Source organism: Megascapheus bottae, unplaced genomic scaffold, assembly GCF_031878675.1.
Source record: "Megascapheus bottae isolate mThoBot1 unplaced genomic scaffold, mThoBot2.hap1 H_1, whole genome shotgun sequence".
Taxonomy (NCBI): Eukaryota; Metazoa; Chordata; class Mammalia; order Rodentia; family Geomyidae; genus Megascapheus; species Megascapheus bottae.
This window is the reverse complement of record NW_028327858.1, coordinates 1742011-1755504: the sequence shown is the minus strand read 5'-3', so window position 1 is coordinate 1755504 and position 13494 is coordinate 1742011. Positions and strand designations below refer to the sequence as shown.

Genomic DNA, 13494 nt, shown 5'->3' with positions numbered 1-13494 from the left:
ATTTCAGCCCACACCATTTCTGGGAGAGAAGAGGGACAGGTTTTTCCACTGTCCTCTGGGGGAATCCAAAGAGCAACAGGGAAGCCTAAGACCCTGAGGCTGCCAGAGGATACCTCCCTTCCATCAGGAGAGCTGAGCTAGGGCCCTCAGGTCCAAGTCTGCCTCAGGTGTCCAGGCAAGAGGGTGGATGGGAAACAAACAGCTGGATTGCTCTATAGCCCAGCTTATTCATTTGTAGTCACAACTACTCTGCTTTACCCTTGAGTTACTCCCTCTGCCCTCCTCCCAGCCTATGCCTTCTTCTTTCCATAGTCCCAGAACTCACTGCACCTCAGCTTGCAGAAACCCTGTATCCCCAAATCAACCTAGAGGTGAACTGTACTGGTAGAAGCATAAGCAGGGCCTAGAGGGGCCGAGGAAAGCTGGCAAAAACTAGGTCTTGTACCCTGTTAGGGGGTAGGGAGGACCCAGAAGGAAGCCTGAGATGCCCATCAGCCAAGAATGTAGGGCTAGAATGGAGGCAGAATGGGAAGGAATTAAGCACCCACCAGGAAACAGGAATCTTTTCAGCACAGGTTGTGCCTAACCCTGGCACCAGCCCAGTGGAATGGGTAAATTTGCTCTCACAGGTCAGTCTGAGTCTAAAACCTGTCTCTGTGCCCAAGGCAATTTGATTGCCACATATATACCTACTACAAGCCAGCAATCAGCCTTAACACCGTAGATTTGAAAATAACAAGGTACAGTCTCTTGTGAGATAATAGAAGAGAGGATCAGGCATTTTTACCAAGTAGTTCCATGTCCCTTACCCCTGACTGCTTTTGGTTCCTGTGCTGCTTGGCTTCAGAGTCTGGATTATAAGAAGAGGAACAGCTCAGATACCATGATGCAAGAAGTTGCTCCTGGAGGGAAATAATACTTCCAGCCAGCAATAACACTTCCAGCCAGCAATAACACTTCCAGCCAGCAATAACACTTCCTGTCAGCAATGTGAATAAGCAAGTGAGAGAGCCTTCATCATTCCTGCTGAGACTCCAGACATCAGGGACAAACACATCATCCCTTGCATCCTCTAAGTTACTGGGACATAGAATCTCTGAGCTCAATGAATGACTGATGTACACTGTTAACTCCTGGAGGCAATTGGATGCATAGTCAGTGTACATGGAATTAGAAATTTGTGAAGTGCTCTAAACAGATCAAATGCTATCACTGATTTGAGTTTGACATAGTAAGATCATGTGGGTATCAGGGGAAATAAACTTTGTGTCTTAACCTGGGTTCTCCTTCAAAGTAGAAAGTAGGATGGGGGCTTCTGTGCAGGTACCTTCATTGTGAGCTGATTCAGGACACCAGGACTGAGAAACATGAGACCCGGCAGGATAACCAGCCAATCCCAGGCCATGTAATCTGGTTGATGCCATGTGAGCAATTGAGCTTGCTGTAGTTTGAATGTCCCCTGAAAGCCCATGTGTTAAAGTCTTGGTCTCCAGGATGAGAAGTGGTGGAGCCTTTGAGGGGTGGGGCAAAGCGGAAGGAAGTTAGGTCATTGGGAGCATGCGCTGTAGACCCCACATCCTTCTTGTGTCTCTTTGCTTTCTGGAGGCCTTGAAGTAAACAGCTTTACTCTCCACACATTTTCTACCATGATGCTCTGCTTTACCACAAGCTCAAAGGTAATAGAACCAACCAGTCAGGATTGGAGATCTCTGAAACCAGGAACAAAACAAATCTTTCATCCTTTCAAGTTGGTCATTACAGGTATTTTATCATAGTGACAGAAAGCTGATGAACACAAGGCTCAAGATCACCTAAGCCTCTCTAAGAATAACCCCTGAAATATAAGAAGGATTTGTCTTTCCAGGTCCCATTAGCCAAAGGTTTGCCTCCAAGGAGGCTAACTCACTTCACCTGTCAGTTTGCAAATACTTCAGAATGGTTTGAGCAGTTCTGCTTGGCTGAAGAGACCAGGAAGAAAGCAGAATCAGGTACTGAGAAATTGACTGGGTTCTTAGGCTGTGAAATGGATCATAAAAGATGACTGATACAACATGGTATTAAATAATGCTGCAGGGAAGAATTATATTTGATGTTCTGGACAGAGCTTACAGGGCCAACTTCTACCAGTCAGCACTTTCTCCACCAGCGTTGCGCCAGCCTGCACTCGTCTTTGCAGTAAAGCAGTGTGCTTCCAGGCCTGAGTGAGCCTGTACATTTAAAGCCACCATCCTTCAGAGAGCCCTGCTTTATTCCCTGGGCCCTGCACGGGCTCTAGTCCTCACAGTCTGCAGCCATGACACACACTGCCTCTCAGGGCATATGGACTCTGAGCATAGGTATCTAGTTTTGATCCCTTATGAGACTATCCAGCAGCATAGGCTTTTTATGACCGAGCTTTAAAAGCCATCACAGGAGGTCACTGTAGACCCTTGAGTTTGCCTCCTGAAAGCAGTGGAAGGGTTCAGAAAACCCAAGGAAAGGGTTTATGAAGGAGATGTAAGATACGGTTAGTCTAGGCCCAATGAGTTCTGCATAATTCTTGCCTTTAGAGACCTAGATTGGTGAGCAGATCCACTACTTTGCTCTTTTACAGGCCAATCAGCTGCATTGATCACCTCCACCAGACATTCAATAGTTGCTGGCCCTGTTTAAAAGGGTTTTCAAGGGTGTCAGATCCCAGGGCCTTGTTTTCTCCCTTTCCCTGTCAGGACAGGGGGTCTAGGTCCAGATCATCTGCTCAGGATGAGAATCTGTGCTGCAGCAGATCTCCAGAGCACAAAGAGGAGTAGGAAATGACTGGCATTGTGGGGTGCAGAGAAACATGCTTTCCCTAAGGAAGGGCATGTTAAAGGGGGGCTGTAACTCAGGAAAGGGTTGGAGGGTTAGATCTGGGGCAGAAGTTAACCATTATCAACACCACCACAACACACGGAGCACCTGTTGTAAACCAGCCACTAAGCTTCTGGTCAGATTCTGAAGCTGAACTTGTATAGAGACTGATAAAAGAACCAATTCCCTCTGCTCGCCTATAGGCTTCCAGTCAGCCTTTTCTCCTGCATAAGTAATCACAGCACCTTCCTTCATCCCAGGCCAGCCTAGGTGCCCACAGCCATTCAGCTGGGAGGGTGCTTGGATTCAGCTGCTTTTGTTGTTTAATTCTTTGGGTGGTTCAGGGTGCTCCCTGGGATGGAGGACTTTAGCACCAACACTAGCCAAGTCCTAAGCCACCTGGGAAGTTTGGTAGCCTTTAGTAAGACTGTTAGTTATATTCACCCACTTCGGGTCCTCAGCCTCCCCCCACTGCATTTCCCAGAACTCCACCCTGCCCTGGAGCAGGTGGGCCTACCAGGTCTCCTTCCACCTGGCTTCCCGCCACTACCTCCTACATACCTAGGTGCATACAGATGCCATTCCCCACCCCCCTCTCTCTCGGGCAAGATGGCTCCCTTCCTAATAAATGTTATAATTCTCTGGCCTGCAATGGTTTGCTTACAAAGGCATTCGTGTCTGGAAGGAAGAAGTGACATGGTCCAAATAGAAATGTATTCTTTGCCTGACTGTGACCCCTCCATATACCACTTTTATAAAAACATTTAAGAACAACTACAACAATACATAGGTACATAAAGGCTATAGGGAATCACAGAAGGGAGGAAGTTGTCCTGGCAGAGGTATGCCTAGGTTGGGTATTAAAAAAACAGGGGCCAGGAGGTTGGCCTTATGCTAGGGTGCTTGCCTGGCATGCACAAAGACCTGGGGTCGATTTTTTTGGTACCACAAACATAGAAAAAGACAGAAGTGAAACTGTGGCTCAAAGTGGTAGAGTCCTAGTCTTGAGTAAAAGAGCTTAGGGATAGTGCCCAGACCCTGAGTTCAAGCCCCATGACTGACATAAAAAAAAAGGGGTATGAGACTTGATAGCAACAGAAACATAAACAAATGTGGTAGTCAGGGTACCTAAGCAGCAGGCTTTGGCTCTTTAGGAGACTGTGCCAGTGGTACCAGTCCCAGATCAGCCTGGGAACCACTTGTATGATGAGATACTTAGCAACGTCTCTGGCCTCTGAGTGTAGTAGCACCACCAAAACTTTTTACTGCCTAGAAGAAAATGCCCCCCTTTCCTGCCAAAAGGACTTTCCTTTTAGAATTGGACCTCAGTCTGGCAGAAGCTTGTGTTGCCATCCTTGGAATGCCTGGGCCAGGCTCTGTCATGCTGGACTCCAGCCTCCTTATTGCTTCCTGCTGCCCACAGGCTGCAGCCACTTCCTGGCTGTCACTCAGTGACTTTTCCATCATCTACCCTTACAGCTGGTCCCACACCATTCCTGCAAGGTTGGTTGCCTGGCTCCTACTGCTCTGCTTCTTCATAGGCAAGGGGACAAGGAAACACAAGTGGTGTGACCAGTCCCCAAGGAGTGGCATATAGGGACAAATTCTCCCTTGGTAACAATAGGAAGTTTGTTTTTGTCTTTTATTATAAAGTACATGTGGACAGGGCAGAAAATCTGGCAAGTAGAGAAGAATATAAATAAATGAAGGTCACTCCCTATTCTATTGCCTCGCTCGCAATGGTGACACGCAGGAGGCTTTCCACAGGAGCTTCTGTGATTGCCTTTGTTGCTGGGTGGGTAGAGACACACTGGCAGCCAGCACCCTGGGCCCAGGAAAATAAAAAGCAGTCACTCTTCCAGATTTAATGTCTGCTTTATTCAGATCTGGGTGACTGAGAGGCTTCTAAAAGCCTATTTGGCAGGAGAATTAGTGTCTGTGCCCCTACCTCACCCTTTCAAGAGTCTCTCATTGTAGATAGACCATCAGAACTCGTCCTTTATATCAAAATGGGGCTGGTCTTCAGGCTTGAAGTCCAGGTTGGGACTGCCATCCTCATTGAGAATTCTCCGGGCCGTGTAGCCAACGATGGGGTATTTGGCTTTGTATACATTGGTAAAGATGTCATCCAGGGATTCCAGCTCCTTGGCTGAGAGCCCTGTCTGGAGAAGAAAGGCCCCAGAAACAAGAGGTAAAGATGAATGAACATATTTGGCACTGATCTTTCCCCATCCCGCCTTACCCTCTCCACATTGAATGCAGGAGAAGAAAAAAAAATATCGTCACCAGCCAAGTCATGGACCATACACTTTAAAGAGAGTACTGGTGGAGGGGATGACATGGCAGAGCAGTGGTTTCATTTGTTGCTGATGCAGGAATTGAAGACCCCATCCTGGGATGGAGTTGGGGTACCCTCTGCTGCAGTCTGTACCTCCTGCTTGATTCCTGCCACTCTCTGACTCCTATTATAGATGTATGTACACTTCCTGATATAATTTAGATCTAGACTGTCCCTTTAAAAATTATTTTTTTGTGTGCTACTATTGAGGGCTTGAATTTAAGGCCTAGGTGCTATCCCTGAGCTTTTGTGTTCAAGGCTGGAGCTCTACCACTTGAGCCCACAGCTCTTTTTTTGGCTTTTTGGTAGTTCATTGGAGGTAAGCGTCTCAGGAACTTTCCTGCCTGGGCTGGCCTTGAACCTTGATCCTCGATTCTGAGCTCTCAGACTCCTGGGTAGTTAGGATTACAGGTGTGAGTCCCCTGAACCCAGATGAGAATGTCCCTTTTCTAAAGGCTTGTACGTTAAAACGTAGCTGGAGATCTTTAGTGTAGCACTATTGGGAGTTGGTGGAACGTTTAAGAGGCAGAGCTGAGAGGAAGGTCCTTAGATCCTGGCTGTTAGGGTCACACACTCAAAAACAGCTGGGGGACACTAGACCCCTTTTTCCTTTTACTTCCTGCACATGACAGTCTTTCTCAGCCAAATACTCCCATCATTGTCTCTCCCCTCTCCCCACAAAAAAATCATGGGGTCAATCATGAAACCTCCAAAATAATTATCTCAGGGACATTATTATTTTCTTACTTCTATAATTTTGTGCCTTAAGGTTTATTTATCTTGTTGCCAATGTGATGAGGAGCACAAACTGCAAATGCTAGCCCTTACTGTGGAGATTACTTTTTTTTTTTTTGTGGGTCATGAGGCTTGAACTCATCCTGGGTGCTGTCCCTGAGCTCTTCAGCTCAAGGCTACCACCCTACTCTCAAGCCAAGCCCCACTTCCCATTTTCTAGAGGTAAATTGGAGATATAAAGAATCTCAGGTTCTTTGGTGCGTGGGCTGGCTTTGAACTTTGATCCTCAGATCTCAGCCTCCTGTGTAGCTAGGATTACAGGCATGAGCCACCGTGCCCAGCGGGATTACTTTTTAAGTAATATTTCCTTCATAGGAGGATAAGCCAGGCGCGGTGGCTTGCTCACACCTGTAATTCTAGTTACACAAGAGGCTGAGATCTGAGGATTACGTTTCAAAGCCAGACCAGGCACCAAAATCCATGAGACTCTAATCTCAAACCGGAAGTGGTGCTGTGGCTCAAGGGGTAAGGCAGTAGCCTTGAGCTGAAGAACTCAGGGTCAACGCCCAGGACCAGAGTTCAGGCCAACAACAACAACAAAAAAACCCAACCAACCAACCAAATAAATAAATAAATAAATAAACAAGAGGATAGAGGGAGAGGAAGGTGTTATACTGATCTGTTTGTCTGAGCTACCAATAGTGGCCTGGGTAGTGGTAAGGGTAGACCATAAAATGCTTAGGACCAAACTGAAGAACAGAGTTGGATCCTAAGTCCACAGGAATTTGAATGTGACCCTGAGGCACTGAGGAAGGTTTCTGAGTAGGCATGATACAGATGGACCATCTATTGGACTCGAGGGCACATAAGTCAACTAAGAAGCTTTGTTATTGTCTAGAAGTTAAAAAACAAGCCAAGAAACAAGAAGCCACAGCTGAGCGCATGGAGCATTTTGACCAAAGGTCATCATTTGGCTCACAGTATCATGGGTTAGGTCTGCAGGATCCAGGGACATTTTGGCCACTCCTCTGGTGGAGTCCTTCCCGGTCAACGCATTGTAGGGGGCTCCTCGCCCATAAAACTCTGCAGTGAAGGTGAAGGAAGAGTGTGAGTGTACACACAGAGAATACACACAGGCCCCCTAGGTCCGACTCAATTCTGAGAAAGACCCCAAGCCCCTGTAGATGAGTGCATGCATATGCGAGCACGCGTGCGCACACACACACACACACACACACACACACACACACACACACACACACACGAAATGACAACATTGCCAGCCTGAGGTCCTCCAATTCAAATATAGAATAAGTCACAGGGTAGCTGAGATATATTTTTTAGAGAATACAAAATAAAAACAGTCCCTTTAAAAATTAAATGCAAACAAGAAAAACATCTATTTTCACTCACTAATGTTTTTGAATCAAACAAAAGGTGAACCATTAAAAACTGCCAGCACAAGGCTAGAAGTTGGTGACTCATGTCTGTAATCCTAGCTAAGATCTGAGATCTGAAGATCACAGTTCAAAACCAGTCCAGGCATGAAAGTCTCTGAGACTCTTACCTCCAATTAACCAGCAGAAAATTGCAAGTAGCACTATGGCTCAAAGTGGTAGAGTACTATCTTTGAGAAAAGACCTTAGGAACAGTGCCCAGGCCCTGAGTCCAAGCCCTACTACTGGAAAAAAACAAAACCAAAACCAAAAAACCTACCTGTACATATTACGTGTACTTAAATCAGAGAAATTATTTAATTTAAAATATTCTATAATGCTCTATGATGCCAGCTCATTGCTAAGGAACACTGTTTGATTGCTCAATGAGAGGAATCATCGGGTTCAAGTTTAATTCTAAAGCCATGGAAGGCCTTTGAGTAGAAGGGAAGCAGTAATAGAAAAAAATAATCTGTTGAAATAGAATATTAACAAAAATGAAGTTAATTTGGTCATTTAAAATGGAAAAAAGGCATTTCTTTAACATTCCCTCCCTTTCCTCACACTTCCAGGGACCTTCTCTGGCTCCAGAGTTTGGCCGAAATGATGATTCAAAATGACAAGCTACTTACCTCTTCCGGAAGTGACATCAAACACCACTCCCTTTACTGCCAAGTAGATGGGCTGATCTTCCTAGAAAGCAGGAGAAAAGCTGTGAAGAAGAGGTGAAAGGCACATTCCCCCCAGTTTGAGTTAGTGATACTTTCCCATTATGGGCTATGCAACAGCGGAGGATAAAGGCCTGGTCTCAGCTTGTCATGCCCACTGGTAAAGCTTAAAAAAATCATGAAATGTCAGAACATGAATACAGCAATCCTTTACATTTATTTATTTGCTTATTTATTTAGTGCTGAAATCACTTTATGCAGATAAAGATTCAAGTTAATCCAGATTTCCTCGTTGTCAGTGGAGATATATACTATGTAGGCAGGGTAAGTGATCTCTGGCTTATTTCTCAAATAGTCATATAGGACCCATCTTATGAGTAATACTGTACATCTTCTGTGTACTATGTTGAATAGTTGGGTGCTTCCCATCTTTGGAACTATAAATGGCAGCATTACATCTCCTGAAAATTGTTTTTTTAATTGGATGAAGTATTTCCCTGCGGCCTATTTCAATACATGGAATTTCTGGGCTGAAGTATATAAACAACTTAATCACATTTAACGGTTTCTCAGTTTGACCTTCAAAAAAAAAAAACTATTAAACTCTGTCCGGTACCAGAAAAATGCAAGCAATACTGTGCCCAGTTTGACTAGCAGTTATGATCCACTTTGGCTACATTAGTGGGTGTACAATGTTACTTTAGAAACACCACCACACCACAAAACAGATGATAGGGATTCTACTAACGTCCATCCAGACGGGTTTAGGCTAGGACAACCTGGCACAGTTCTGGGACATCTGAGATGGGCATCTCATGGAGGGGAGGTTCATGAGCAGTATGTGTGTGGTGTGTGTGTGTGTGTGTGATCAGCCAGGAGGCTTGCAGACCAGGTGGAGTTGGGAGTCAGCCAGTGCTCAACCTTCTTCCTGTGCTGCTCTTGTGAGTCTTCCTTTTGGAGAACTTAAGGCCAAATGTTTTCATGATGAGAGACTCCCCTAAGAAAATACGTCACCGCCGCATGACTTCTCAGGCCTCAGTTTCTCTGAGATGTCACCTCTCTTTCCAGAGGCATGCTGCGGGTGGCGGTGGGGGTGGAAGTTTGTGAACAGCCTGGGCCACCCAGACCAGGAGCTTGAAAGTGGTTCGGGAGTTTGGATCCAAAAGATGCTTCCTGGAACCTGTGCTAACTTGGCGGGCCCTCATCCGCACTCCCCTGACAAGGTCACGTCTAGTTTCCCGACCGTGCGCACTGCACGGATTTGAGGAGGGGGCTGCGGAAGAGGCCTGGGGTGCGGGGGAAACAAAGGAAAGGCAGAGAGCGCGGATCCTCCGGCCCAGCCCGCCGTCCCCCGCCCAGGCCGTGGGGAGGGGGGGTTCCCAGGCGGGCGCCCCGTCTCGAGAACTCCCCTGCGCGCCCGGACACCGGCCTCGGCCTGCGGAGAAGGCCCAGTCCGGACGGCCCGGGCGGGCGCTGAGCCAGGGCTCCGGAAGGGCGGCCGGCGGCGAGGCGCGCGGGCCCCGGCCCCAGGCCCGGCTCGCCCGGGCACTCCCGGAGGCCCCCCCTCCGCGGGCCGGATCCCCCGGCCCAGGCCCGCGCCGCGCCCGCCTACCTCCTCCCCGCCGTAGCGAGCCAGCTCCTCCTCCGTGAAGAGCCGCACTGGGGGTCCCCGCTCGGCGGGACGCGGCGCCTGCCCGGCCCCGGCTGCGAGCAGCCCCGGAACCAGAGCCGCAACCAGGCCCAGCGCGGCCAGCGGCCACAGCGGCCACCCCGGCGCGGGGCCCGCCATGGAGAGCGCTCGGGGCCCGCGACGCAGAGCCACCCGGGCCGCCCCGAGGGCGGGACGCCGTCCCCGCCTCCTCCCCACCCCAGCGGTGCCCCCACACGCCCGGCCTCCGGCGCCCACTGGCTGGAATGTCGGAAGCAGGACACTAAGCCTGGCTCACTCCTTCAACCCACCAACCGAAAGTTGGCAAAGAATGACAGGCGTCATGGTAGGTAAGGCAAAGGACAGAGTGCCTTGAAAGAATAATAATAGTTAACATTTGTGCAAAAGCTAAGGTCACTGACTTATTCAGAAAAAAACATTTTGGAGAAATTCCATGTACCAAGGTCTCTCTGGAGACAAAGCTGAGCAAGATAGGCCCAGGTCCATGCTCGAGTCTACATTCTATGGGGTTCTATGGGGAGACAGATTCAAAGAAAGATATGTAAATAGTATGTTAGATAGGGATGAAGACTAAGGTGAAAAGTAAAGGCAGGGTGAAAAATAAAGGGAGTATGGAGATTGCCATTTTAATCGGGTGCACTGGGAAAGACTTTATTGAAAAGGTAATATTTGTATACAAGTCTGTATACAAATGTGAGGGAGGGAGGTTGGAGGGAAGAGCCGTAAGAGATGAGGTCAGGCAGATCAGGAGGTAAGAGGGTAAGGGGACAGGGAGAGGGTAGTTCTTCTGTTGCCCCACAGTTTATTTTATTCTCTTGAGACTTTGACTTTGACTGGAAGCGAATGAAACGGAATTGAAATGTTAAACCAAGTATCTCTGGAAGCAGGAAAGGTATTGTAATAATCCACACAGGAGAGGATGGGGGCTGGGACCGGGCTTGTAGACACAGTAGTGAGAAGTAGGTAGATTGTAGATATGTGTTGAAGATGTAACCAACTGGATCTATTGACCAAGGAGACAAATGGATATGAAGGACAGAGAGGAGTCATGGATGACCCCAAGATTTTTAGCCTGAGCAATTAGAAGGTGTTGCCATTTGTTGAGCCAAGAGAGAGAGAGTTAGGCGGCACAGGTTTTGGAGGGAGAGATCAAGGACAGTTGGGGGCTGGCTTAGCTTTATATACATACTAGACATCTAACTGAAGTTGAAGGAAGGTTCCAATCCGTATGTATAAATTTTAGACTCATGGATGCATATGTTGTACTTAAAATCACAGGCGCGGCAAGTTGTGAGGGAAAGGCATGCAGGCAGGGAGGAGGTAAGGACCACGGACAGAGTTCTTTGAGCCCTCTGACATGGAGTGGTTGGGAGAACTAGCAAAGGAGACCCCACAAGAACTTGCAATGCCTGGCTCTGTTTTCAGCTCCTTTATGTGAATTAAATAACAGTCCTTGTGTCTCTGTGATATTAAAAAACCAAACCAAAACTGGAAATGGAGATATGGCTCAAGAGGTAGAGTGCAAGCCTTGAGCAAAAAAGGCCATTCAAGAGTGTAAATCACCATGAGAAGGGGTATCAATGTGTGAGAAGTAATGCACCTACTATCAGGCTATAACCCCTCTATACATTACCCTGATAAAAACAGAAACAAAGAGTGCAAGCTACTGAGGCCCTGAGCTCAAGTCCAGGTGCTTTCACACACACACACACACACTCTATTTCATTCTCTCCATTCTCTCTCTCTCTCTCTCTCTCTCTCTCTCTCTCTCTCTCTCTCTCTCTCTCTCTCTCTCTCTCTGCAGTAGTCTTCCCTTGATGTTCGTCAGATGACTAAGTACTGTCAGAGGCACTGGGCTACTGCAGAAAATAAATAATGCAGCTCCATTTCAGTGGAGGGACTGAAAATCAATGACTTGATCAGAAAGTGGTATGTGCTAGGGAGGAAATAAGGTAGAAAAGGGAGAAAAGCAATGGAAGTCTCTGCTTTAACAGGGTATGGGGAGGACCTGAAGGAGGTGAGAAAGGAGTGAGTCACATGGATGTCTAGAGGGAGAGCATTCAAGGCACAGGGAGCTGCCTGGAAAGCGTTCAACATCTTGGAGCTAAACGAGTGAGTGGTATGAGTGCTAGGAGCCCAGCATGGTGGCTCACACCTGTAATCCTAGCTACTCAGGAGGCTGAGCTCTGAGGATCTCGGTTCAAAGCCAGCCTGGGCGCTAAAAGTCCATGAGACTCTTAACTCCAATTAATCACCAGAAAACTGGAAGTGGCACTATGGCTCAAGGGGTAGGGCAGTAGCCTTGAGTTGAAGAGCTCAGGGACAGCACCCAGGCCCAGAGTTCAAGTCCCACAACTGACCAAAAAAAAAAAAAAGTAAAGGTGCTAGAAGTGGGGACTGGGGGAGAGGCCCTATAAAATCTTGGGAATTTGGGCTTTAGAAGAGTTTGAGGAGTGATGTGATCTGACTTTCACAAGTTTCAGGTTTCCTGTGAAAGAGGAAAGTGACTAGGACACTAAGGTTAGAGTAGAGTGCAGCTGAGAAAATAATGAATGAGAAATGCCAGTGGTTTGGGCAGGGAGTTTGGCCTAGTGGTAGAGAGCTTGCCTAGCATGTGCGAAGACCCAGGTTTCATTCTTCAGTACCACATACATAGAAAAAAGCCAGGAGTGGTCCGGTGGCTAAAGCAGTAAAGCCCTAGCCTTGAGAAAACCCAAGTGCTCAGGCCCTGAGCCCAAGCCCAGGACTGGCAAAAAAAAAAAAAAAAAAAAAAAAAGAAAGAAAGAAAAGAAAGAAAGAAATGCTAGTGTTTTATCACAAAGGTGGTGAGAGAGATGGTAAAACCATCTCTGAATTACATTTTGAATGCAATTTTAAAAGTACAGTCAACAGGATTTGCTGATTTGAATGTGTGAAAGGCAGGGGGGATTTAAGAGGATTCTGAGTATGATCCAGAGCAAAAGGGAGACTGGAGTTCCATTTAATGAAAGGAACTTCAGTGGAGCAGACTTGAGTAAGAAGATGGCCTCATTGATCTTTGAATCTAACAACAACAACAGCTACTAACACTAGCTCACTACTCTCATATATCAGATGGAGCCTGTGTGTGTGTGTTTGTGTGTGCTGGTCATGGGGCTTGAATTCAGGGTCTGGGCTTTTTGGTGGTTAACTGAGGATGAAAATCTCATGGACTTTCTGTGCAGGCTGTCTTTGAACCTCAATCCTCAGATGTCAGTCTCCTGACATCCTAGCTAGGATTACAAGTGTGAGCCACTGGTGCCCAGCAATACTTCACATGTAATAACTCAATCCTCCAGAGCTCTACCAGTAACTGATAATGTTCCTGTGATACAAATGAGGTAACTAAGACCCAGGAAGACTGAATAAATCTCCCAAGATAACAAAGTGGCGGAGTCAAGACTGGGAACGAGCCACTTGGCCTCAGGTTTCACGTTTTCAGTACCTGTGCTTTGCTGATGTCAGATGAACTAACATCCAGCAGAGAACTAACAGGCAAGTAGACATGGGTGCCTGGGTCTCCAGGGAGAGCTAGAGGCTGGTCACATACACTTGGGAGATTGTATTGATCTCCCAGGGCCACTGTGTAGAAGGAATGGGGGGCTTGAAACCGAAGAAATGGATTCTGTCCAGATTCTGTAGGCTAGAAGTTCGAAATGAAGAAGTCCTAGGGCTACTTTGAAACTATCTGCCCCATCTCCAAGCGGCCAATAGTGGCCACCTGGAACAGTGCGAGGAGGAGGATACCATCCTAAGGTCCACCACTCTGCCACATGCAGGGACAGAGGTCTCTTCTGTGGA

The 13494-nt window shown here is 47.4% G+C and overlaps 1 protein-coding gene across 2 annotated transcripts; it reads right to left on the bottom strand.

Moving 5' to 3' along the window:
* Window positions 1–4685: 4685 nt before the first annotated feature.
* LOC150038982 (neudesin) lies at window positions 4686–9938 on the bottom strand. Of its 2 annotated transcripts, none has more exons than XM_090328173.1 (4): window positions 9619–9938; window positions 7971–8031; window positions 6882–6985; window positions 4686–4987 (listed from the first exon to the last, which is right to left on the bottom strand). In XM_090328173.1, exons 1-4 carry the CDS (start codon window positions 9793–9795, stop codon window positions 4829–4831), a joined length of 501 nt encoding a protein of 166 aa, XP_090184299.1. In that variant the 5' UTR covers window positions 9796–9938; the 3' UTR covers window positions 4686–4828. The 2 variants fall into 2 exon arrangements, with proteins under 2 accessions (XP_090184299.1, XP_090184298.1); XM_090328172.1 differs by having other exon boundaries at window positions 4686–4991; window positions 9619–9918.
* Between the last annotated feature and the right edge of the window lie 3556 nt (window positions 9939–13494).

Coding starts and splice junctions, on each gene's coding strand:
- LOC150038982 (XM_090328172.1), bottom strand. CDS start 9,795: ATGGCGGGCCCCGCGCCGGGGTGGCCGCTGTGGCCGCTGGCCGCGCTG. Junction 6,986..7,970: donor TGATGTCACTTCCGGAAGAG/GTAAGTAGCTTG, acceptor CCTTCACTGCAG/AGTTTTATGGGCGAGGAGCC. Junction 4,992..6,881: donor CAGACCTAACCCATGATACT/GTGAGCCAAATG, acceptor TTTCTTCTCCAG/ACAGGGCTCTCAGCCAAGGA.